The sequence below is a fragment of the Papio anubis genome, chromosome 7 (assembly GCF_008728515.1).
Source record: "Papio anubis isolate 15944 chromosome 7, Panubis1.0, whole genome shotgun sequence".
NCBI classification, from domain to species: Eukaryota; Metazoa; Chordata; class Mammalia; order Primates; family Cercopithecidae; genus Papio; species Papio anubis.
In genome coordinates, this window is record NC_044982.1 from 45,770,620 (window position 1) to 45,797,979 (window position 27,360).

The 27,360-nt window shown below is 39.1% G+C and overlaps 1 protein-coding gene across 4 annotated transcripts in view; it reads right to left on the reverse strand.

Annotated features, from left to right (window-relative positions):
- MNAT1 (MNAT1 component of CDK activating kinase) overlaps positions 1-19,234 on the reverse strand; it is a 240,680-nt gene extending 221,446 nt beyond the window's left edge. For all 4 annotated transcript variants that reach the window (XM_031668067.1, XM_031668070.1, XM_031668069.1 and 1 more), the window contains exon 1: positions 19,012-19,234. In XM_031668067.1, the coding sequence (XP_031523927.1) occupies positions 19,012-19,100 (89 nt within the window). In that variant the 5' untranslated portion in view covers positions 19,101-19,234. The remainder of the gene's footprint in view (positions 1-19,011) is intronic.
- Positions 19,235-27,360: the final 8,126 nt, after the last annotated feature.

Consider the following 27,360-nt stretch of genomic DNA (forward strand, 5'->3'; position numbering starts at 1 on the left):
TCACAGCTGATGACATCTTAAAATCAAGTTCTAGTCCAGGTCAAATACACTAATGGTTTAACCAAGCCAAAAACTAAATTCAAGAGAAACTATAGGCTACTACTTAAACTGGAAGTGAATATCCTGTTGTCATTTACCTCCAAATACAAGAGAGCACAATTGATTTTGCCCAAAAACATGCAAGGGCATTTACACATTTTAAAAAGAAACTACATGACATCAAAATAGACATGGCTCTATTTTGTAAAACACATTTCTGTATTAATAATTAAATCCCCAAAAGACTACAGCTTTAGGCCACAGGTATACAGCCAGAAAGAGCACATGAATGACACCTTTGTGAGTCAAATGATATCTTCCCAGTAACACTAAAACTTTATACTTGCTTTATTTTCATTGTAATTGATTTGCAGTTGGCAGAAGTTCCTACCACTTACATCAAGATTTTTCCATCCTCCAGCTTAACTGTTAAATTGTAAGCAATCCATAAGACACTGTGAAGTATAAAAATATACTATTTTTAAAAATTCTTCCATGATCACTCTTGAATATTCAGCCTCTTTAGTAATGGGAAAAGCACTTGTTAGCTCATATTCTATAAAAGTTCAGAATTTCACATACAATAATGCATGTTCCAAGAGTAACAAAACATTATCTGAACTTTTCCAGACAAGTGTAGCATACTCCAAAATGCAGAAGTTCTATTTTAAACTTTTTTCAATATAACTCTGTCTTGAATGCATTTCTGTTCAACAAGTATGTGTGGTTGCTGTGTACTATCACTGAAACCTTCCTTAATGACATAAACACATCGTTATGAACAGAGGTTCCCACACTGCGCTATACATAAGTTAACAAAACTCAACCTTTGTTATCCCACAGTCCATTAAATAGGCTATCAAATAATCTAAGCATAATGAAATAAATAAAAAGTCTACTTTTCCCCCAAAAAAAGACAAGTATTTACGTTTTAGAAGCATTACATAATGGCATCATATCATGTGCATATTTACTTACACAAATTCACTTATGTATGTTCAGCAAAAAGAGACAGACATTTTTAGAAAGCAGTCCCATTTCCCCAGCCTGTCCTCAGTGACAATCTCTATACCCCAGAGTAATCATAAAATGAGAGATGTCACTCTGCTGTTCCTTCTGTTGCACTCAGTTTCAATGCCTCTCCTAGGACAAGCATCTTACTGGACTATATATAACAGTGTTTAAAGGAAGTCTTTTCAATATAATGCCAAAACAAGAGCCAATTATTTCATCTGGTGTTCAGGTGGGGAATACTGACTTATTACTATGCTGGAGGGAAAACTGGCTGCGCTAGGTTTAATGAAAAATTATTTACTCATATGGACAATTTCTGATCTCTAATATTAAGGGTAATCTTCACTATATTTTCTGCTTTACATGACTTTAGAATACAAATTCCAGGCTGAGTGCAGTGACTAGCCTATAATCCCAACACTTTGGGAGGAAAAGGCAGGAGGATGGCTTGAGCCTAAGAGTTCAAGACCAGTATGGACAACAAAGCCTGACCCTGTCTCTACAAAAAAATAAAAAATTAGGCCGGGCGCAGTGGCTCACGCCTGTAATACCTGCACTTTGGGAGGCTGAGGCGGGTGGATCATGAGGTCAGGAGATCAAGAACATCCTGGCCAACATAGTGAAACCCCGTCTCTACTAAAAATACAAAAATTAGCCGGGTGTGGTGGCACGCGCCCGTAGTCCCAGCTACTCTGGAGGCTGAGGCAGGAGAATCATTTGAACCCGGGAGGCAGAGGTTGCAGTGAGCTGAGATTGCACTCCAGCCTAAGCGTCTAAAAAAAAAAAAGTTAGCTGGGCACAGTGGCACATGCCTATAGTCCTAGCTACTTGGGAGGCTGAGGCAGGAGGGTTCCTGAGCCCAGAGGTCTGAAGTTACAGTGAGCCATGATTATGCCACTACGCTCCAACCCAGGTGACAGAGTGAGATTTTGTCTCTGGAAAAAAAAAAAAAAAATACATATATACAAATTCCACATAAGATTCAACTCCACTGCATTATTACTTACAGAAACAAATCTATTAATAAGGTCAAAGTATTTTTATAAAGAATTAGTTCCTCAAATTGCTATTTCATGCATTATAGAATGTAATCCAGACCTTAGAGAATCATAGGAAGCTTACAGGATTCTCACTAAAAACACTAAATTATTATCACATCTTACATGATATTAAAATGTTTAACTTTACAATACTACTAGATTCCCCCTTGATAACTTCTGAATAAAAGTAGTTTATGTGCCTCTGAACAAAACCCACTTCTCTCTCTAACGACAATGGCTTGTTGAACATGGGCCCTTAGAAATTTCTCCCTATTATTTAAAAAAAAAAAAATCCCTAATATGTGTACAGCTTTTGGCAATGTGCCTTTTGTTTTAATAAAGATGAAGGGATTCTATTAGTTATCTGTTGCCGCATAACAAAACACCACCAAGCTTGACAGCTTAAAACAATAAACAATTTATCATCTCACAAAGTTTCTCAGTGTCAGGAATCCAGGAGCAGCTTATTTGTCAAGATGTCAGCTGAAGACAGGACTGAGACTGAAAACTAAGATGGCTCACTCACTTGGCTGTTAGTAGAAGGCCTCAGTTCTTAACCACATGGAACTTCATAAGGCTGCTGACGACACATAAACTGTCTTTCATGACAGCAAGTTGCCCAAGAACATAGAGAGTAACCACACGGAAAGCCACAAAGTCTTTGTTAAAGACCTCGCCTTGGAAATGAGAAACTTCTACCATATTCGATTGGTTTATACAAGCAATCCTGATACAATCAGGGAGAAACTAAGCAAGGACATAAAAAGTAGGTGACAATAATCATTGGGAGCCCTCTTGGATTCAGGGTATTCCAGTGATAAATACACATAGGTGGTTGGTGTGGTTTTACATATGGCCACAAATTCTTTATACTTCTTTCATCAAAAGGTGAAGCCCAATTCCCCTTACCCTGAATGTAAGCTGTATTTAGGACTCTGAACAAACAGAATGCAGCAGAAATGACGGTGTCTGAATGATGTTCACAGAAGACATTGTGGCTTCTGTTTCTCTCTCTTGAATCATCCACCCGAGGAAAGGAAAGCTACTGTGTCATGCGAACACTGAGGAAATCCTTAGGAGAGGCCCGTGTGACAAAGAACTGACACCTCTAGCCAAAAAAAAACTGAGGACTACTGACAAAAACCACATGAGTGAGCTTAATACAGTCAGCCCTCCATATACATGGGGTTTTGCATGCTGTGAATACTGTATTTTCAATCCTCATCTGTTTTTTTAAATCCACATATAAGTGGACACACACACTTCAAACTCATGTTGTTTAAGGGTCAACTGTCTATCCTCCAACTCCAGTCAAGCCTTCAAATGAATAGAGCCCCAGCTGAATCTTGATTGCAGTCTCATGAGACACCCTGAGCCAGAACTACACAGCTCAGCCATGCTCAAATTCCTGACACACAAGAACCATGAGAAAATAAATGTTTGTTATTTTAAGACATTTAGTTTTGGGATGATTTGTTAGACAGCAATGAATAACTAGTGCAGGCTGGGTGCGGTGGCTCACACCTGTAATCCCAACACTCTGGGAGGCCGAGGTGGGTGGGTCACCTGAGGTCAGGAGTTCAAGATTAGCCTGGCCAACATGGCAAAACCCCATCTCTTAAAAAAATACAAAAATTAGTCAGGCATGGTGGCGCACACCTCTAATCCCAGCTACTCAGGAGGCTGAGGCAGGAGAATTGCTCTAACTCAGGAGGCAGAGGTTGCAGTGAGCCAAGATCACGCCACTGCACTCCAGCCTGGGCGACAGAGAGTCCATCTCAAAAAATAATAATAATAACTAGTGCAATGGTAGAGTAACATGATTTCTTAAAAAATTAGTTACTGTGTCAAAAATTAAAACAGCATTCTCCAAAGTGTTGTTTGTTTGCTTTGAGACAGAGCCTCACTCTCTCACCCAGGCTAGAGTATAGTGGCACATGCATAGCTCACTGCAGCCTTGACCTCCTGGGCTCAAGCAATCCTCCTACCCCAGCCTCCAGAGCAGCTGGTACTACAGAGCACACACACACAAATAAGAAGGTAAAAATTAAAAGAACTCCTCTGTGAAAGTACTATGTACAATCTTTTTCTTTTGTCAAAAACATTTTTAAATATTATCTTGTGGCATCTTTTCAATAAAACATAATATACATCCTTAAAATAAATCTATTTTAAAATAAACTTTTTTAAAACACAAACATTAAAAATTATATTCCTAATCCCAAAGAATATAGATATAGATCCTTAAATGGTCCTCACATGTGCTCCAATAGATCTCAAAAATATAGCATCTGGTATGTCATACTTCATAAATCCTATCACTTTTGAAAGCTTTTTTGTCCCATATCTTCTATTCCAAATCCATTCTAGATCAATAGCAAGAAATAAGATCAAATAAAACAACATATTTTGGTAATATTATCTGAAACAGTACCAAAATACGATGATTTATTTAGAAACATGATAGTTAACACCAGAAAGAAAACACACTAGAACTATTTATAAAGAAATTATATTTAATTTTGGTAAATTTCAAGATATTTATATTTTAATGAGATGAATTGTTTGTAAGTAAACCAGTTAGTGCTAGATGCAGTTTGCTTCAGTTACCTGAAATTAGAATAGCAAGTTCATTAAATATATATAAATCAGTGGTGCAGAGGCACTGCACCATATTGATGGAGGCTTCATTAATTTTCAATGATATAACCACTGTCATATTTGTGTTCTAAAAAAACTAAGTGAGGTATACAATCACTTGTCCTCATCTCAAAATTCTTTTTTACATATTCCAACTTAGTAAATGAAAAGAAAAACTAACACTCCAAACATTTCTGATAAAGTCTGTTAAATTTTACATTTTCTTATCTTTTTGTAGAGAATATATATGTTTGTACACGTAAATAATGTATATTTCTTTAAAAATAAATATGAAAAATAAAAATACTATAAAATAAGTTATCCTACAAATCATTTCACTGCATCAGCAATACAATTCATTTATAGGCTTCCTAGTTGGCATCTGATTATACCTCAAAAACCAAATATTATGTCATTGTTTATATATCATCAATAAAAAAATCAAGATGTGGCAAATACAGTATCAGGAAAAATATCATTAGTGAATATCTGAAGATGCTTTTTATCATAAGTTAGCACCCTAGAAAATACAATAGAAAGAAAAAATTGTTCTAAGCAGGTCAAAATTATTTTTAATATTGTAGTTTTTTCATCTTATGCATGAGTTTGAGTTACAACCCAGTTGCATTACAGTAAAAAAAAAAATTATTTAGCCAACAAGTAATCAAAATATAATTGAAAATTAATTTTGAAATTTAATTTCTGACTGGGATTTACATACAAAAAAAGAGACTGGAGCTGTCCAGGTGGGCTATGCAACCATATATCCTTTCTTAGGCTTCAGTTTCCCCATCTGATTAAAAAAAAAAAGGTGGAGGGAGACCTAAAATATAGCTAGAAGGATGTTTGCTAAGCTCCTTCCAAATTTAAATTAAGTCTGTCAACTTCCTATCAATCCTTTTAATAAAATAAATAGCATTTTGTAAGCTGTACTTTTGCACAAGCTTTCATACTAAGCCTGAGAGCCAAATCAGACATCACATTCCACTTTCCTAAAGGGGCTAATATTTAGATAATTTCTCTTCAGTGGCTGCTTTAGACAAAACCATTTCCGTATTTGGAACCACGTACATTTGTATATTTGGTATCACCCAAACATTTTTGTTCCCTTGATGCTAACTTTGCAAAACCTGTACCCAACCAACCAAAATGATTTGCTTCCCCAAAGGACCTTTTCCTAAATCAGCAGAACAGCTAAAATTAGGCTGCAAGACTTCAGGTTTATGTTTCTTTAGCAAACAGTAATTTAAAAAAAAAATAGCTTATTTAACAATAAAGCCCACTTTCACATCTTAACTACAAAGAAAATTTTTATAACTATAAACTTTCCTTTTCTTCCTTGTTAAAAAAAAAAAAAAAAAAAAAAGCCGGGCGCGGTGGCTCATGCCTGTAATCCCAGCACTTTGGGAGGCCGAGGTGGGCGGATCACGAGGTCAGGGGATCGAGACGATCCTGGCTAACATGGTGAAACCCCACCTCTACTAAAAACATACAAAAAAGATTAGCCGGGCTTGGTGGTGGGCGCCTGTAGTCCCAGCTACTCGGGAGGCTGAGGCAGGAGAACAGCGTGAACCTGGGAGGCGGAGCTTGCAGTGAGCCGAGATCACGCCACTGCACTCCAGCCTGGGCGACAGAACGAGACTCCGTCTCAAAAAAAAAAAAAACAGAAAGAAAAACTAATTTATTTTTAATGACTCAAAAGAAGAACTAAGACACTATAAAAGAAAAGGGGGCAGAAGCCATGTCTGCCACATTCACTGTTGTTTCCCCAGAACTGTGTTTTCAACCCTCTTAGACCACAAAATTTACCTAGATAGAGAGTATAAAATACTGGTCCCCACCTCGAAAGACTATGGTAGGGCCCAGAAATCTGCATTTTAAAGCAGCACCCCAGATGATTCTTAGGATGAGGTAAGCTTTGGAATCACTGGCTGGAAAATTTATTGAGTGTAAGAGAAAGACTGCAAATACATTTATTAGTAAACACCAACAACTAGTAAATTACTGTTGTCTTATTTTTTCTTTGAAAATAGGCTTAACACATTTGAAACCTGAAGAAAATCATTAAAATCTCATTTAATTTTCACTCAATTATTCTCATTCTATTTGCTATCTCAGGAACAAGCTGCTAAGTAAACTGAAAATAAATTGCCAAAAGAGTCCTGAAACTTAAGCTAAAAAACTATATTTTTTTGGACATAGAATACTGAAAATAACTCTGTATGGATTATAGAGTAAATTTACTTGAATTCATAGATTTACTTGAATTCTTAAATTTACTCTAACTGTGCCTCATCTAATCTTCACAGTAAGGTATCACTACTAACTAGTGAACCCATTGTACAGATGAGAAAAAGTTTTAACAAGAATCACTAATTTTCCCTAAATCTCACAGCTAATAATAAGTAGCAAACCTAGGATTCCAACCCGGGCAATCATACTATCAGTATATATTTGTTAGACATAATATTTTTATGCCCACAGCAGAAAAAAAGCAATGAGAAAAAATTAATTCCATTTTTATATTTGTATCCCTAAAGGAAACTAATGAACTACTATTTTAGATCCTTACAGAATAAAATAATTTGCAATTTAACAAATAAGTTTGAACATCCAATAGATAGATTCACCTGTTTGACCCTTGGAATACAAGTTTGAGAACATAATTTCCATGGAAAAGAGAATGTCCATGAAGCCAAAGATGCTATGAAACTTTCTGATACCTGCAGGTAGAAATCTGGATAGATTTCCTCCAAAATTCAAAACTATATATAGTCGTGCACTACACAAGGACATTTTGGTCAAAGACAGACCACATATACAATGATGTCTGTTCCTTAAGATTATAATACAGCTGAAAAATTCCTATCACCTAATGACTTCGTAGCCATCCTAACATCTTAGCACAACACATTACTCACTTGCTTATGGTGATACTAGGGTAAACAAACCTACTGCCACCAGTCATATGAAATATAGCATATGCAATTATGTACAGTGCATAGTAGTTAATAATGATAATAAATGACTATGATATTGGTTTGTATATTTACTATACTATGACTTCTTAATCCTTATTTTATAGTGTACTCCTTCTACTAATTAAAAAAAGAAGTTAACTGTGAAACAGCCTCAGCAGATCATTCAGGAGGTATTCTAAAAGAAGGCATTGTTATCATAGAAGATGACAACTCCATGCATGTTATTGCTCTCGAAGACTTTCCAATGGGAAAAAACGTGAGAGGGAAGACAGTGATATTGATGATCCTTGACCCTGTGTAGGCCTAGGCTAATTAATGTGTGTCCTACTGTGTATGTTTGTCTTAGTTTTTAATGAAAAAGCTAAAAAAGCAAAAACAAAAATAGGGCCATGTGTAGTGGCTCACGCCTGCAATCCCAGCACTTTGGGAGGTCAAGGCGAGAGGATCACTTGAGTCCAGGAGTTCAAGACCAGCCTAGGCAACATAATGACACCTCATCCCTACTAAAAATCAAAAAAATTAACCAGGCATGGTGGCGCCAACCTGGAGTCCCAGCTGTTCAGAAGGCTACAGCTGAAGGATTGCTTAAGCCAGGGATGTCAAGACTGCAGTGAGCCGTGATCATGCCCCTGCACTTCAGCCTGGTTGACAGAGTGAGACCCTGTCTCAAAAAAAGGAAAAATTAAATTTAAAATATTTTCTTTCCCCCCCCGCCCCGAGACAGTCTCGCTCTGTCGCCCAGGCTGGAGTGCAGTGGCACAATCTCGGCTCACTGCAACCTCTGCCTCCCAGGTTCAGGCGATTCTCCTGCCTCCGCCTCCCAAGTAGCTGGGACGACAGGTGTGTGCCACCACGCTCGGCTAATTTTTGGTATTTTCAGTAGAGATGGTGTTTCACTGTGTTAACCAGGATGGTCTCGATCTCCTGACCTAGTGATCTGCCTGCCTCAGCCTCCCAAAGTGCTGGGATTACAAACATGAACCACCACGCCTGGCCTTAAAATGTTTTCAATAGAAAAAAAAGTTTAAGTCTTATAGAATAAGGACATAAATAAAATATTTTTGTATAGCTGCATAATTTGTGTTTTAAGCTAGGTATTACAAAACAGTCAAAAAGTTCAAAAAAAGAAAAATTTATAAAGTAAAATTGTTACCATAAGCTAGGGTTTATTGTTGAAGAAAGAAAATTTTTTTATAAATTTAGTGTAGCCTAAGTATACAGGGCTTATAATGTCTACAGTAGTATATAGTAATATCCTAGGCCTTAACATTCACTCACCACTTACTCACTGACTCACCCAGAACAACTTCCAGTCCCGCAAACTCCTTTCATGGTAACTGCCCTATATAGGCGTATCATTTTATCCTTTTTTACTGTACCTTTTCTATGTTTAGATATGATTAGATACACAAAAACCATTGTGTTACAACTGCCTACAGTACTCAGTACAATAACACAAGCTACATAGACCTGTAGCCTAAGAGCAATAAGCTACACCATATAGCTTAGGTATACAATAGACTATACCAGGTACTATACCATAAGCACACTGTATGATGTGCACACAGTAAAACTGACTAACATGAGTTTCTCAGAATGTATACCCATCATTAAGACATAATTTTGGGTAGGGCGCGGTGGCTTACGCCTGTAATCCCAGCACTTTGGGAGGCTGAGGCAGGCGGATCATAAGGTCAGGAGATTGAGACCATCCTGGCTAACACGGTGAAACCCTGTCTCCACTAAAAATACAAAAAATTAGCCGGGCGTGGTGGTAGGTGCCTGTAGTCCCAGCTACTCAGGAGGCTGAGGCAGGAGAATGGCGTGGACCAGGGAGGCAGAGCTTGCAGTGAGCCGAGATCACGCCACTGCACTCCAGCCTGGGGAGCAGAGCAAGACTCCATCTCAGAAAAAAAAATTTAAAAAGACATAATTTTGTGTGTGTGTGTGTGTGTGCGCGCGTGTATGTATATATATATGAAATAAATCTTTGAAAAGGATTCCCAGTGTAGAAGAGAATTAGAGGAGAGTAGAAATATTACAAATAATATAATCACTAAATATCTTGTAAACATAGTTTTAAAGAACTGTAAGTTACGCTCAATAAGAAAAGTAACTAAGTATATTAGCATGCTGCATCTTAAAGACTGAAGTACACTAACAGTCATTTCTGATCAAACAAAAAATATATATTAGAGCCATATAATAAGCAATCTGTAACGAAACATTCATATTCTGCAGAGTGATCAGCACCATCTCTCACACTGGGAAAAAACAATTACAACTAACACAAATAACTAAATAACTAAAACTTTATTTTATGAAAGAGTTTTATTAATGTTGTAAGGTCAAAGAAAAGACTACTGACTACAATGATTTTTTCTTTTCTTTTTTTTTTTTTTTTTGAGACAGAGTCTCACTCTGTATCACCTAGGCTGGAGTGCAGTGGTGTAGTCTCGGCTCACTACAACCTCCGCCTCCCTGGTTCAAGCGATTCTCCTGCCTCAGCTTCCCGAGTAGCTGGAATAACAGGCATGCCCCACCACGTCTGGCTAATTTTTTGTATTTTTAGTAGAGATGGAGTTTCACCATGTTGATCAGGCTGGTCTCGAACTCCTGACCTTGTAATCCACCTGCCTCGGCCTCCCAAAGCACTGGCATTACAGATGTGAGCCACTACACACAGCCAATAATTTTCTAAGTAACTATTAAATTACCCAAATTTTAAGAGCTTCAGGGGGCTGGATGCTATCTATTATAAACAAGTGAACAAATCAAAGTTAAAAGGCTGGCCTATAACTCGCTAGTCTATGGTGAAACTAGAGCCTAGATTTTCTAACTTGAGATTTGGTGTTCCTTCTACTCCTCAAACTGTCTCTTGATAATACATGCAACACCAACTCTTACATATGTGTGAAAGCACAAACTACCTCCCCTTCAGAAGAATCTTGAGACATCTTCACTGTAATTACCAGTCAGAAGACAGGAGGCATCAATTCTCTAGCGCTGTTCTGCATCATTATACTGCTAATCAACCTCAAAACACTTCATTAAAAGAAAACAATGCTTACGAAAGTATTAGGGAAGGAGCTGAGGTAGTAAAAACAAAAAAGTAATCAGAACTGTACAACAAAAAAGAAAATGTTAACAGGGCACTGCCAATTTTGAGGTAAAGAAAATAAACTGGGGCCGGGCGCAACAGCTCATGCCTGTAATCCCAGCACTTTGGGAGACCAAGGTGGGAGGCCAAGGTGGGCAGATCACTTGAGTTCAGGAGTTCAAGACCAGCCTGGGAAAGATGGCCAAACCCCATCTTTACTAAAAATACAAAAATTAGCCAGGCGTGGTGGCACACACCTGTAATCCCAGCTACTCAGGAGGCTAAGGCATGAGAATTGCTTGAACCCGGGAGGCAAGGTTGCAGTGAGCCGAGATCGCACCACTGCACTCCAACCTAGGCAACAGAGCGAGACTGTCTCAAACAAAAAAGAAAAGCAAGAGGTACACTGGGAAACTGGGAAAAATCTGCAAGACTACAGACAGAAGTAAATGCTTTAACAATAGTGAGGCTAGCTTTCGCTAACAAATATGATGGAGTAACTGATGCCAGACTAGCCTTCCCACCATGAGCAACCATAAAATAAAGTGCATAATACAACTGTTTACAGGCATTAGACAACAGGCAGGACAGGACATCCCTGAGAGATAGGATAGGAAACTCACAAGGTGAGCCCTACAATTGCCTCAGCTTTCTATCTGGGAAAAATTGCCATGACCATGGCCCGGCAAGCAAGAGTTTAAGAAGGGAATAGTGATTGTGCTCAGCCAAATAGGCAGAGATCAGAATGCAGGGTAGCTGATGTGGCTGAAATCCACAAGGCAGAGAGGCTAAAAGACATGTAGGATTCCCCCATAAATCCCTGGCCAAGAAATAGGCTGCACATGTGTAGGGCAAAACTAATCAAGGCTTAAAAGAGAGTGGTTAAGAGACGAAAATACACTCGAGTTGAGGAATACTGGGTACACTTAGAGTTCCCACCAGCCAAAGCAGAGAAACCACATTAACACCTTATTAACAGCTCAGATATCCAGCTGAGATATCAAAAATGCCTCAACTAAGAGTAAGAACCACATCCTAGAATAAGGCATACACTAGGTGCACCCTTAAAAAGACTAAAATCAAGCCCCAACAAGTTTTTGAAGGATTAAAAATGTGAGGTTGAGTTACACTAAAGGAAGGAAACAATGGGTTCTCCACATATCATTCTAGCAAAGAGTAAAACCAAGCCTACACAAGTTCAAAGTGATCTGCCAGTAACTTAACTACCTGCAAGAATTTTAAAAATCAACACTTTTCACAAAAAGACAAAATCCAGAATTTCTATAATGTACCACCGACAATTAAAAAGTAGTAAACATGCAAAAATAAATAAGAAGAAAAATGTAACCTGCAGTCAATAGAAACCAACCCTGAGATGGCTGGGCGTGATGGCTCACACCTGTAATCCCCACATTTTGGGAGGCTGAGGCATGCAGATCACTTGAGCTCAGGAGTTTGAGACCAGCCTGGGAAACATAGCAAGACCCCATCTCTACTAAAAATTTTAAAAAAGAAAAAAAAAAAATGCTGGGCGCGGTGGCTCACACCTGTAATCCCAGCACTTTGGGAGGCCAAGGTGGGCAGACCACGAGGTCAGAAGATCAAGACCATCCTGGCTAACACGGTGAAACTCTGTCTCTACTAAAAATACAAAAAATTAGCCCGGAATGGTGGTGGGTGCCTGTAGTCCCAGCTACTCGGGAGGCTGAGGCAGGAGAATGGCATGAACCTGGGAGGTGGAGCTTGCAGTGAGCTGAGATCACACCACTGCACTCCAGCCTAGGCGACAGAGCGAGACTCCATCTCAAAAAAATAAATAAATGAAATAAAAAATAAAAAAATAAAAATAAAAATTAGCCAGGTGAGGTGCCATGCACCTGTAGCCCTGGCTACTCAGGAGGCTGAGGCAGGAGGATCATTTGAGCCCAGGAGTTATACTACATGGCTTAAAAAAATTTTTTTAAGTAAATGAATGGAAAAAAAGCATACTATCAAATAGTAAGCACAAGAAAACTGACAGTGCTAAATTATTATCAAATAGAATCTTCAGGAAAAAGCGTATTACAAGAGATAAAGAGGGCCATTTCATAATGATAAAAGAAGAAATGTATTAGGAAGGCATAACAATCCCAAATATGTACCTAAGAAAAGAGTTCCAAAATGCATAAAGTACGACAAAACTTACAAGAAAAACTGACAAATCTATAATCATAGTGGAGTAATTCATAAGATGAGTAGATAAAATAAATTAATAAAGATACAGAAGATCTGTGTAATGCTATCAACCAAGATGGGTATGGTAGTATGTACCACATTTATAACTTATACTACACTACACCCAACAACCACAGAATGCATATTCTTTTCAAATGTACAATGATTGTTCACAAAGACAGGCTATATGCTGGACCATAAGTAAGCTTTCAAAAAACTTCAAAAGACTGAAATTTTATAGAGTTATGTCCTCTTATCACAACAGAAAATTATAAATTAATATCTAGAATGTCCCTTTTCTAAATCTTCCACCTAGAATAAGTGCCTTTTCCTAATTTTCTACCCAGAGGGGGCTCTGTTTCCTAATTTCCACAAAGGTACTGAATAAGATCAGTACATTAAATGACTTAATACCACTTATCATTCTTATCAACAAATAAATTCAAACAATCTGATAAAACTTTTAAACATAACTAACAATTTAGAGGAAATACTGAGAACAGAAGAACATATTTAACAATATCACAAAGATGCAATAAGCAAAATTCAGACTCTTCAGGATAAACTATCCAGTAACATCAGTAAATGAGAAATAGGAGAACAGAAAAATAAAAAGGGAAAAAAGAAAGAGAAAGATCTTAAGTAACTATCACAAAATATTGCCTTTATATATCAGGATGGTAGGTGCTTGATTTTGCTTATCTTGTGCTTTGTGTCTTGTGCGTGTTTAAAGAAAAAAGTAGATTTAGCATGTAAAATTTCCAGAGACAAGTTTTGCCAAGAATGGTTGGGATAGAAATTAATTTTTTTTTTAAGACAGAGTCTTGCTCTGTAGCCTAGGCTGGAGTACAGTGGTATGATCTCAGCTCACTGCAACCTCCACCTCCCAGGTTCAAGTGATTCTCCTGCCTTAGCCTCCCAAGTAGCTGGGATTACAGGCACATGCCACCACATCCGGCTAATTTTTGTATTTTTAGTAGAGAAGGGGTTTCACTATGTTGGCCAGGATGGTCTTGAACTCCTGACCTCAGGTGATCCACCCGCCTCAGCCTCCCAAAGTGCTGGGATTACAGGCATAAGCCACGGCGTCCAACCAGAAATTAAATTATTAAAGCTTGTACTTTAATAAGAATTAGATACCACCACCTCCATATAATTCTATATGCCTTCAGAACGGAAGGCCCATTTCTTGAAATAAGTGGCCTGATAAAGAAAAAAAAAACTACCATTTTCTGTAATTGAGACAATGTTCATCCTTGAACAAAAAAAAAAAAAAAAAAAACACGAAATCCAATCTTCTTCTATATGCATACAATCAATTCATTTGTGCATTTGCTAGATTAAATTGATAAGTAGAGAAATATCCTTCTTCAATTGCAAGCAGCTAAGACAGAAAGGTATTTAATAATGTTTCACCTCTTTTCTCTCATCTCTGCTCCTGTATTTTCTCCCTTAAGTAAAACTCCTAGTTAATTTTTCCATAACCCTATAGTTCCTCTTTTATGAAGCACTACTCCTACTCACTTTATCACTTGCCTCCAAAAAGTCTTCGCTACTTGAGGACACGAAAAAAAAAATAAGTTAATAAAATCCTGTGGAAGTCAGCCTTCAAGATAGCCCAGTGATATTCACACCCTTGGTATTCACACTTTTGTGTGTACTCTCCCACATTATAACACTACAATACACCAGAGGTGATGGTATATCACTTCTATCATTAGGTTTTAAAAGGCTCTGCAGCTTCCAGTTCCCTTCCTCTCTCCCTTTCTCTCTTCCCCGCTCCATCTCCCCAACCTTCCTCACCTCTGCTCATATCATTAGTTCTGGGAGAAGCCATGTCATAAGTAGACCTATGGAAGAGTCCATGGGGAGGAACTGAAGCCTCCTGAAAAGAGCCACATGAGTGACCTTGGAAACGGATACCCCAGGCCCAGTCAAGTCCAGACTGCAGTCCTAGCCAACAACTTGACTACAACATCGTAAGACTGAGCCTGAGTCATTCAGCAAAATAATACCTGCTCCTCTCAAGCTAACAATCATATTATTAAAATGCCTACATTCAATCCCATGAAATACATGCTATAAAAACCCAAAGAAGTATCAAAAAAATCTTTCATTAAGAGCCAAGATGAGGTCGGGGACAGTGGCTCACACCTGTAATCTCAGCACTTTGGGAGGCCGAGGCGGGCAGATCACCTGAGTTTGGGAGTTCAAGACCAGCCTGACCAACATGGAGAAACCCCGTCTCTACTAAAACTACAAAACTAGCCGGGCGTAGTGGTGCATCTCTGTAATCCCAGCTACTCGGGAGGCTGAGAAAGGATAATTGCTTGAACCCGGGAGGTGGAGGTTGCGGTAAGCTATCACACCATTGCACTCCAGCCTGGGCAACAACAGCAAAACTCCATCTCAGGCCGGGCATGGTGGTTCATGCCTGTAATCTCAACACTTTGGGAGGATGGATGTGGCTGGATCACCAAGTTAGTGGTTTGAGACCAGCCTGGCCAACACAGTGAAACCCCCATCTCTACTAAAAATACAAAAATTAGCCGAGCATGGTGGCATGCACCTGTAATCCCAGCTACTTGGGAGTCTGAGGCAGAAGAAGCACTTGAACCTGAGAGATGGAGGTTGCAGTGAGCCAAGATCATGCCACTGCACTCCAGCTTGGGTGACAGAACAAGACTTCATCTCAAAAAAAAAAAAAAACCCAAGATGTTTTTCTTATCAGAAAAGCATCTGATAAGATGCTTTTCTTATCAGAAAAGCATCTGATAAGATGCTTTTCTTATCAGAAAAGCATCTGATCAGATGCTTTTAAACATCTTTTAAAATGCAAGATTTTAAAAAATACTATTACCCAGTATTGGCAATAGGAATCTCCATACAGTTGTTGGGAACATAACATAATTGACAAGATCTTTTTTTTTTTTTTAAGATAGGGTTTCCCTATGTTGTCCAAGTTGGTCTGGAACTGCTGGGCTCAAGCAATCCTCCCTCCTCAGCCCCCAAGTAGCTAGGATTACAGGTAGGCACAACCATGCCTGTCTTGACATAATCTTTTTTGAGAACAACTGGGCCATATTTATCAAATTTAAAAGCCAGAAACTCTGACCCAACAATTCTACTACTGGACATTACCCTGTGATTTTTACCTGTTATATCTTATGATATACTGGCCTAAGTGCTCAAAGATATATATATAAAGATATCAAAGATATAAATATATGCATATTTATGGATGGTTACTCCAGGGAAAAACTGGAAAATTAAATAAATATTAATTTTTAAAATTTGGGTAAATAAATTATATTTGAACAATGGACTACTATCAAATTGTTAAAAGAAAAAAACATATGCATATTGATCTAGAGAGATTATCCAATATACATAATGAAAAAAGCAAGGAAATATATACATATATACACACATATATATGTTTCTGCTATATTCCTGTTTATGCTAAAGGAAGAAAAAGTTTTCTACCCAAACGCACACATGTTTACATATGCATAGAAAATATCTGAAAATATACACAAACAACCTAAAAGTTGTCACCTCTGGAGAAGTGAACCACGAAACTTTTTTTTTTTTTTTTTTTTGACAGAGTCTTGCTCGGTTGCCAGGTTGGAGTGCAGTGGCACAATCTCAGCTCACTGCAAGCTCCGCCTCCTGGGGTGAACCACAAAAATGTTTACCTTTCACTTAATAATTTAGGTTGCTTTTATTATTGTTTATATAATTTTAATTTTTTTAAATGATTGCCAAAAAAATCAGTGAGTTCTCTCCTCCATTCAGAAACAGCAGTGTGTTAGCTTAGATTAAAGTACTTCTTTAAAAAGATGACTAATTAGATAGTCAACATGCTAAAGAAAATTACAACAGAGTCGTTATAATCAAAGCTGTATTTTCATGTTTTATAGTGTACCGAAATCATTTAAAGCTAATCATTATTGTGCAAGTATTTCATAGCAGGCCAAGTAAGTCCTGTTTTAATTTTATTTCTGCTTACCACCCATGCCACACGCAAAGAATATTAATAATAAAATAGCCAATATATAGTAAACAAATATTATGTGACAGAAACTCCACTAAATATCTCTAAATATTTTACATATATTATTTAATACTTAAGGACCATGATACAAGCAGCACTATTTTCTCTATTGTACAAACAAGAAAAACTGCTAACAAAGAGTTAGTCATTTGCCTAAGGCCACAGAGCCGGTAAAAGAATGTGAAATCAGACAGGCTCATTCCAAAGCTTGTTCTCTCAGCCAGTATGCTACAGCCTTTTACTCATTTTGTTCACATTTCAAGTCAAAAAAGGACTGTAAAATGCAGCCTGTTATCTAACAGGTTAGCAAATTAATCAGATTAAATGCAACACCAGAATGAATTAGACAAAAGTCTTAACTCTTAGACCTTAACAAAAAGGGCTGAGGACACAACAAAAGCAATTTCAATTAAAATAAATATTTTATAATTGCCTAATGAAAATGCCATTTATGTTAACTGAAATCGTATAATCCTCCCTGAATGCTAATTGCTGCTAGGCCAGAAAATTACATTTAGCATCCTTCTGGTAAATTACATTTAGTTAGCATCCTTCCCAAAAAAAAAACTCTCTTTCCTGTTCCACTTTCCTGTTTCCACTATAACAAACCTGATAAAGAAAAATGGAGAGAAATTGAACGAAATCTCTCTAAAAACAGTCTATCTACAGTGTTTTCCACATAGAATTCCCTTTTCCATGCATTCTTCTTGATTACTTTTACCTTACTTCTAATCTTAAACCATTCAATCACAGCTCTACTATACTTCCTTTGCAGAGTAAAGCAAAGGAAAATAAAGATTAGAAAAGTTAAGTAAACTAATAAATCCCATATAATAATTATAGCTACAGCTAATCATGTAATTTATGCTTACCTAAAGACCCTGTCATTGCTCTACATTTTTGTCAGCATTTGGGGGTTGGGAGGAGACCTTGTCTACACACTGTAGATTATCCATTATTTTTTGCCTCCAATAAACCTCAAAGAAACTACAGGAATATGTGCTCACCATTACATGGCACCTTTTTATCCCAAAGTGCTTTCTAGAACCACCTTCACTAAACCACATCTGACAAGAAATCTGGCAAGAAACACTTTGACCAATCCCTGTTTCAAAATACACAAACTCAACCTCCCTCCTTCTACCCCCTTCCCTTGAAAATGGGCGTTCTAAAGTCAGACTTCCTGGGTTCCAGTTCTCTCAAGGCCCACTTAATAAGGGCCCTTGAGCAGTCTCGATTTCCTTCCCTGTGAAATGGAAATACCAGTACCTACTTCATGGGACTGTTGTAGGAATGAACTGAGATAATTCATGGTAAGGCGCTTAGAACACTGCCTGGCACAAAATGTGCACTCAAATGCCAGCCATTATTATATCTTCAAAATTAACTACCTAGAGTCCGGGTTTTCTTCATTTTAATGATGGGAGTCTAACCGAACTCCATCAGGACAAGTGGGCATACACATAGGGTTTTTTAATTAACTCATACAATAAATAGCAGCAGTATATACTCAAGCAAATTTTAAGTTTTCATAGCACTTTCGCACTTTTTCAATAAAAACATTTCATATGAAATAAACCCTCCAATCCCCCACGCTTTTAATCAGTGATGTCTAGAGCCCAATAAACACCACAAAGCCTGGAAATACAGTCGGGATATTACTCATTGGCTATGGAGGAGGGAACGTGACAAACTGCTGGGAGCCACACTGAGAACCCGCAGTTCAAAGCATGCCAGAGCCGCTCGGGGCTAGCGGCTACTGTCCATTTAAAGCCACAACGCCGTCTTTTCCCATTTCCTCACCAATGTTGAAACTAACAACGCCAACGCCCTTTGCTCCCACTAAGACGAGGCCTAGCATCTCCTGGCCCTCTCCTCCCACCCAGCACGTCTCTCCCCCAGGGAATCCACTGCCGCCCAACTCACAGAGTGTGTCCGCACACATTCACCATCAGCTTCAAGGAAGGGTTCCGATATTTGGTGGTCTTACACCGAGGGCAACCCTGATCGTCCATGGCGGTTTCCCTCCTACAGACTCCCCCGGGCGCCTGCTTCAGCCACAGCCACCTTACAATCCCCCTCAGACGCGACCAAGCAGGTTCCTACCAACAGGCGCTTGGCAGAGATGGTCCCTTCGCGAAAGAGCACCGGCCAGGGGCGAGGCGCTGCAACACAAACGTTCCGGCAGTCAGTTCCCCGGTCTTGCATCTAGAGCTTGGTCTTAGCCTTCCGTAAAGCAACTTAATACCTTGAATTTGACAGGGGAACTTTTAAAATGGCAAATTAAACACAAATCCGTGTCTCCACGCACCCAGTTGCGTTTTTCAAGGTACTGTGTCACAATTAGGAAGATAAATTCCATCTTGTTCTGTCTGGAAACATTCCCATGATTTCAAAGATTTATGAGCAGAGTACTTATTTTCTTTTGGACCACTTAATAGCCTGTGCTTTATACTTCTTTATAATTGCATAGTCATGTAAGCTCGGCTGATAATATGCATTCGCAGATACAAAATTTGAAAAAGCTATCTACTCCCCCATCAGACAGTATTTATTTCCCAAAATACCTAGGATAAAATCATATAAGAATACATACAGAAGAATTTAGTTCAGCAATTCCAAGATCTGATAGCCTGAATATCTATGTAAATTGTAAACCATGTTCATCACATTTATCAAGAAGGCAAATTGAAGTCTGTAAACAGCTCTATTAAATAATAAACTTTCCCACTGTAAAGGACACATCTTATTCATCTCCAGAATAAAGATTTGTTGATACTTAATAAGTAGACTAAGTGAAGAATTAATGAACGACTATCAAACAATAGTGTAATGTGAAAATTTTAGTGTCATTTTTGTAACCACCTTCACCTGACCCAAACTCCATCAGAAGGCAATATGAAAACAAGATTTTTGGCCGGGCGCGGTGGCTCAAGCCTGTAATCCCAGCACTTTGGGAGGCCGAGATGGGCGGATCATGAGGTCAGGAGATCGAGACCATCCTGGCTAACACGGTGAAACCCCGTCTCTACTAAAAAATACAAAAAACTAGCCGGGCGATGTGGCGGGTGCCTGTAGTCCCAGCTACTGGGGAGGCTGAGGCAGGAGAATGGCGTGAACCCGAGAGGAGGAGCTTGCAGTGAGCTGAGATCCGGCCACTGCACTCCAGCCTGGGTGACAGAGCAAGACTCCGTCTCAAAAAAAAAAAAAAGAAAAAGAAAACAAGATTTTTCAACTAATCTTATACAATGAATATGAGCTATAAACATTTATAGTAATTTTAACTCATCATAGAACTTGTGTTCTTTTCAATAAAAACATAAAAAGGAACATTCCAACTCACATTTTTAAACAGTGAACCTGGTAGGCAACCCAAAACCCAGTACAGTTGGGATTTCCATGGGTATGGAGAGGGATGCTGACAAACAGCTGGATACCACACCCAGGAACGAGCAGATCAAAGCAGGCTGTGACAGAGCTTTACATTAGTATGAAGACATCAAGGATTCATCTAGTAAATAAACCATATCATCTCTTTGATCATCATATTGTTCCTCAACAGGAGTTAACCAAATGTAAACTTACTAAAATAGGTAACACAAAATACTATGCTACTATGCTGACCTGGAGGCTTATTATGCTGCTGCTATTGTCTTATTGAAAGACCACATCCAGACCAGTTACATGATTCAGAGTGAAGCTCTTCAAGAACAAAGGCCACTCTAGTACCTTTATATTTCAACAGAACAGGAAACTTATGTTGAAAGAATGAACATGTTATATGTGCAAATAAAATTTGTAGCCAATACTACATTGAGGTCATCCACTCAGATGGCATTATAGTTTAATGCCACTAGGACAGTTTTTGTTTGTTTGCTTGTTTGTTTTGAAACAGGGTCTCCTGTTGCCCAGGCTGGAGTGTAGTGGCCCGATCGTAATTCATAGCAGCCTTGAACTCCTAGGCTGAAGTCACCCTCCCACCTCAGTCTTCTAAGTAGCTGGGACTACAGGTGCTAGCCACCAGTCCCAGCTAATGTTTTTTTTTTTTTTTTTAAGAAATGGGATCTCACTATGTTGCCCAGGCTGGTCTTGAATTCCTGGGCTCAAGCAGTCCTCCTACCTCAGGCTCCCAAAGTGCTGGGATTACAGGCATGAGCTACCATGCCCAGCTATCCAGGACAGTTTTAATTATGTCTTTGAAGATGAGACCCCAACCACATTGTGAAGTGAATTGCTTTTCCTTTCTCCCGAAACTTAAGATTAAGGCAAAGAAAGCACTAAAGATTGTGAGAAGTAGCATTGCTACAAGCTTTATCCTTTTCCTAGGTGGGAAACTACTAACTTGGAAGGATGGTAGCAACAGCTGACTTGGAAATCTGTCAGATAAGCTTTACTTATGGACCTAAAGACAGTAGAAAATAGCACTTACAGATTTGGTCTCTAGTACCAAGAGAGCTGAATTCCAGTGCTGGCTTTATCACATGATTTATATGACCTCAAGCCTCAGTTTTCCCAATTCTAAGTTCAGGATAGTACTTGTAAAGAATAAAAGATACTTCATTTAAAGTACATAGCATAAAGTAAGAGCTTAGTAACTGCTGGCCATTATTAATAGTAGCATTAGTATAGTGGCAGTAGTATTATCTAAAAGAGGCGGGATAATACAATAACAAGAGCCCAGCCTTCTTTTACATCAGTCAGACCTGTGTTTGAAGCAAATTTCCAATCCTCTCTTACCTCAGTTTCCTTCCTGCATATAATACACTTCATTAAATTGCTGTAATATTTAAATTACATGACATAGACATATATAAAGGCCCTACTATATTAGGGCCTCATACATTACAGAAACTCTGAAATGTACATCATTATCACTGGTGGGGATCAATAACATGGAATGGTCAGAGCTTTGAGGCGGAAAGCACTGACAGCACCAGGTTCTTAATTAAAATGGAACCTCAGCCTATGTAGAAAACCACCAAACTCAAGTTTCCTACATTTCTTTTTTTTTTTTTTTTTAGGAGAAAATAATTTGTCATCCATAATATATAATTTTGAAAGATTAAAAACACATGCATCTCAACACAAATTTTATTTAGGTTCTTTTTTTTTTTATTATTATACTTTAAGTTCTAGGGTACATGTGCACAATATGCAGGTTTGTTACATATGTATACATGTGCCGTTTTGATTTACTGTACCCATTAACTCATCATTTACATTAAGTATTTCTCCTAATGCTATCCCTCCCCCATCTCCCCATCCCATGACAGGCCCCGGTGTGTGATATTCCCTGCCCTATGTCCAAGTGTTCTCAGTGTTCAGTTCCCACCTACGAGTGAGAACATGTGGTGTTTGGTTTTCTGTCCTTGCGATAGTTTGCTCAGAATGATGGTTTCCAGTTTCATCCATGTCGCTACAAAGGACATGAACTCATCCTTTTTTATGGCTGCATAGTATTCCATGGTATATTTGTACCACATTTTCTTAATCCAGTCTATCATTGATGGACATTTGTGTTGGTTCCAACTCTTTGCTATTGTGAATAGTGCTGCAATAAACATACATGTGCATGTGTCTTTATAGAAGCATGATTTATAATCCTTTGAGTATATACCCAGTAATGGGATGGCTGAGTCAAATGGTATTTCTAGTTCTAGATCCTTGAGGAATCGCCATACTGTCTTCCACAATGGTGGAACTAGTTTACACTCCCACCAACAATGTAAAAGCATTCCTATTTCTCCACATCCTCTCCAGCACCTGTTGTTTCCTGACTTTTTAATGATCGTCATTCTAACTGGAGTGAGATGGTATCTCATTGTGGTTTTGATTTCCATTTCTCTGATGACCAGTGGTGATGAGCATTTTTTCATGTGTCTATTGGCAGCATGAATGTTTTCTTTTGAAAAATGTCGGTTCATATCCTTTGCCCACTTTTTGATGGGGTTGTTTGGTTTTTTCTTGTAAATTGGTTTAAGTTCTTTGTAGATCCTGGATATTAGCCCTTTGTCAGATGAGTAGATTGCAAAAATTTTCTCCCACTCTGTAGGTTGCCTGTTCACTCTGACGGTAGTTTCTTTTGCCGTGCAGAAGCTCTTTGGTTTAATTAGATCCCATTTGTCAATTTTGGCTTTTGTTGCCATTGCTTTTGGTGTTTTAGTCATGAAGTCCTTGCCCATGCCTATGTCCTGAATGGTATTGCCTAGGTTTTCTTCTAGGGTTTTTATGGTTTTAGGTCTAACATTTAAGTCTTTAATCCATCTTGAATTAATTTTTGTATAAGGTGTAAGGAAGGGATCCAGTTTCAGCTTTCTACATATAGCTAGCCAGTTTTCCCAGTAGCATTTATTAAATAGGGAATCCTTTTCCCGTTTCTTTTTTTTGGTCAGGTTTGTCAAAGAGCAGATGGTTGTAGATGTGTGGCGTTATTTCTGAGGCCTCTGTTCTGTTCCATTGGTCTATACGTTTCTGAAGACAGCTGAGTCCCAACAGTGGAAAAATTGAGGCCTTTATTTCTCTTCCCAAGTCTGCTCATCCTCTAGCATTCCTACCTCAGTTAACAGTAGATTCTATGGGAATGGGACAGTGTTTCTCAAATGCAGACCTTCTTTTCCAGCCCCAAGGCTATGGATCCAGGTTGTGCTTTACTCATCAGAAGAGGATACTTACTATTTTCTCCCTTTACTAAGGATAGCATCTCTGCCCCACTTCTTTTGGGAAATAGTCCCCCACCCCACATGTATGTGGTTCTGCTAGGTCTGCTGATCACAATGCTTGCCCCCGGCACAGGGGTTGGCATGATACCTTTATTGGCTGTGAACTTCCTCAGGAACCAGAAACTCCAGTTGAACTGGCCTAGGCAAAACGTTGAATTTCTTGGATCACAATACCAAACAATGTGAAGAGCAGGAGTGCAGCTGGCTAGACTTGAAGACCTGCTATCCCATTTCACTTGTCTCTGTCTTTCTCATCAGTTTAGTTTTCAAAGGCGCTTTCTCCAAAACCTTGGAAACATGGCTCCCAGTAGCTCCCAGCTCACATTTTACAGTTTCATCAAAGAGGCTCTGCTGCTTTTCCCTTACTGCCAATATGAACAATTCTTCCCTAGGCCAGTTCAAGTGTCTCTGGTTCCTGGGGAAATTCATATCACCATAAAAAAGTAAGAGGGCTGCTATGCTTGGGAGATGACTAGAGTCTGGCATTCAGTCTCTGCCAGGACGTCTTCTCTCCACTGTAGCCCATATGACTCACTAGGTCACTCTCCATCTCACCCACTGCTTATCAGTGTCCTAAACATGCAGATACCTTGGTCACTGAGAATTCCCAAGCATTATATCTAAGATTCCCTCTACTAGTCTTACTTTATTCTTCCAGTACAAGTTTGAAAACCCCCAGCAAAAGATTGAGTGTTTTGGGGCAAGTGCACAACCTGGGTCATCAATGGTGGCCATGATATGACACACAGACATCACCACTGTATGTCCCACAGCAAACAGCATTTAATTCAAAGTCCTTCATAATTTGTCTCCAACATGTCTTTTAAGCTAATATCCCACATTTACATACAACCCACACTCCAGACGCACTGGATTATTCTCTATTTCAGAAATATACCACACACCTTCATGGCTCCATGCTTTTCTCATTCTGTTTCCTCTGCTTCTCATTAACCTTTATCCTTGTCCTCTCAAAATTATTGTCCTTAAAGACCCAGCTAAAAACTCACTCCCAATTGCCCTCCTCCTCTCAAAATCAGACTCTTTATCCTCACCAATCCCATATCCTGTATTGTTACTTATCAATGTCTTATCTCCCCCACAAAATTTTAAGCTCCTCAGGAACAGAGACCTCAATATATTTATCTTTCTATCCTTTGGTACCAAACACAGTGCCTTGAACTTAGGGCTCAATAAGTGTTTGGCAAATATATGATCCTTCAGAAATATTCACTACATATCATCAACCATCACTAAATAATAATGGATGGGAGATAACTTTAGAACCTAATTTCTCTAATACACTGATAGTACCAGTACACATGCTTTTTGTTTTCCCCTGGGACAGGGTCTCACTCTGTGTCCAGGCTAGATCTCAGTGGCATGATCACGGCTCACTGCAGCCCTGTCTCAGGTAATCCTCCCACCTCAGCCTCACATGTAGCTAGGACTACAGGTGAGTGCCACCACACCCAGCTAATTTTTGTATTTTTTGTAGAGATGGGGTTTCACCATGTTAACCCAGGATGGTCTCGAACTCTTGGGCTCAAGCAATCCATCCACCTGGGCCTCCCAAAGTGCTGGGATTACAGGTGTGAGCCACCACACCCAGCCCAAACTCACTGATGAAAGAAGAAATCTCCATTCTTGATGGCAAAACCATCAAATATATTCAAGCAGAGTGTAAGATTTTGTGCTGCACCAGATTTTCTTCAATATACTAAAATGGCCAAAGATTTTTACCTACACTCCTCACTATCTTCAAGCTGGAAGGAAAAGACACCTTGGGAGGCCAAGGCGGGCAGATCACGAGGTCAGGAGATCGAGACCATCCTGGCTAACATGGTGAAACCCCATCTCTACTAAAAATACAAAAAAAATTAGCCGGGCGTGGTGGCAGGCACCTGTAGTCCCAGCTACTCGGGAGGCTGAGGCAGGAGAATGGCGTGAACCCGGGAGGCGGAGCTTGCAGTGAGCTGAGATGCGCCACTGCACTCCAGCCTGGGCAACAGAGCAAGACTCCAACTCAAAAAAAAAAAACAAGCAGCTTGGTTTTCTTCTCTTCACTCTCACACAATCCCAGCCTCAATCCTGTTTTTCCAAATCACAACACAGATAGATTTTTATTTTTATTTTAGATTCAGGGGGTACATGTCTAGGTTTGTTACATGGATATATTGCACGATGTTGAGGTTTAAGCTTCTACTGAACCTTCAACCAAATAGTGAACATAGTACCCAATAGGTAGTTTTTCAACCCTTGACCCCCTTCGTCCCTCCCACCAATTTTGGAGTCCCCAGTGTCTGTTGTTCCCATTTTTATGTCCATGTGTACCCAATGTTTAGCTCCTACCTTCCCCCGCACCCCCCATCATCCAGGCAGCTGCCTCAAACTCCTGGACACAAGCAATCCTTCCACTTCAGCCTGCCAGGTAGCTGCGACTACAAACACTCACCACCATGCCCAGCTAATTTTTTTAATTTTTTTGTAGAGACAGGGTCTCACTATGTTGCCCAGGCTGTTCACAAACTCCTAGCCTCAAGCTATCCTCCCAGATTGGCCTCCCAAAGCACTGGGATTACAGGCATGAGCCACTACACCCGACCTAGCTCCCACTTATAAATAACATGCAGTATTTGGTTTTCTGTTTTTGCATTAATTCACTTAAGACAACAGCTTCCCACAGCAACCATGTTTCTACAAAGGACATGATTTCATTCTTTTTTATAGCTGTGTAGTATTCCATGAACAACACAGTTTTAGACAGCATATCAGTACAACAGACTTAATGTTCACAGCATGGCACACATAGGAAACAGAAGCAAGTATTCATCTATTTTACAACCCATTTGGCAAAACCAGTGCTCTGAGATAAACTCTACACACCCTCAGGTCTAGTATTCCATTCTAATGTAACTGACCATGTTTGAGTCTACTTTGAATTGCTGGCAGAATGAGCTCTGAGTGTCAACCGACTACAGGACCCTGGATCTTGGTGTGGATTTCACAGCTGGTCCTACTGGAGGTATGGAATACCAATGTAGCTAGCTACAGGCTACAGATGTCATAAAAAGCCACTGTTGCTTCTATATAATCTGTTGAACTTGATGCTCTAGAGGCAAATATACAGAAGACATGCAGAAGCCCAGTAAGTAGTTTTCCAAGTCAATGCACTATATTTGGTTGATAATAATTCTGAAGCAGACTCCTGTGACCTGGTTTGGGATGGCCCTAAACACAGCCAAAGGAATTTTAGTAGGCATGCACAACTAAAAAGTCTCCTACTTTGCAATATCAGGAAGAAGATAACAAACATTTACCAAGGATTAATTACTCACCAGGTGCTTTCTGGCACATCTTATCTCATTTAATCCTCACAACAACTTAGTCTACTTTTTATAGTCAAGTAGCTAATAAATGGCAGAGCTAGGATTAAACCTGTGTCTATCTATTTGATCCTCAAATCCACATCCTTTCCACTAAACCACACCATATCCTGTCTACTTTGTTCTGACAAATGTGCTTTACAATTTCAAGGAATTAAATGCAACGTGGT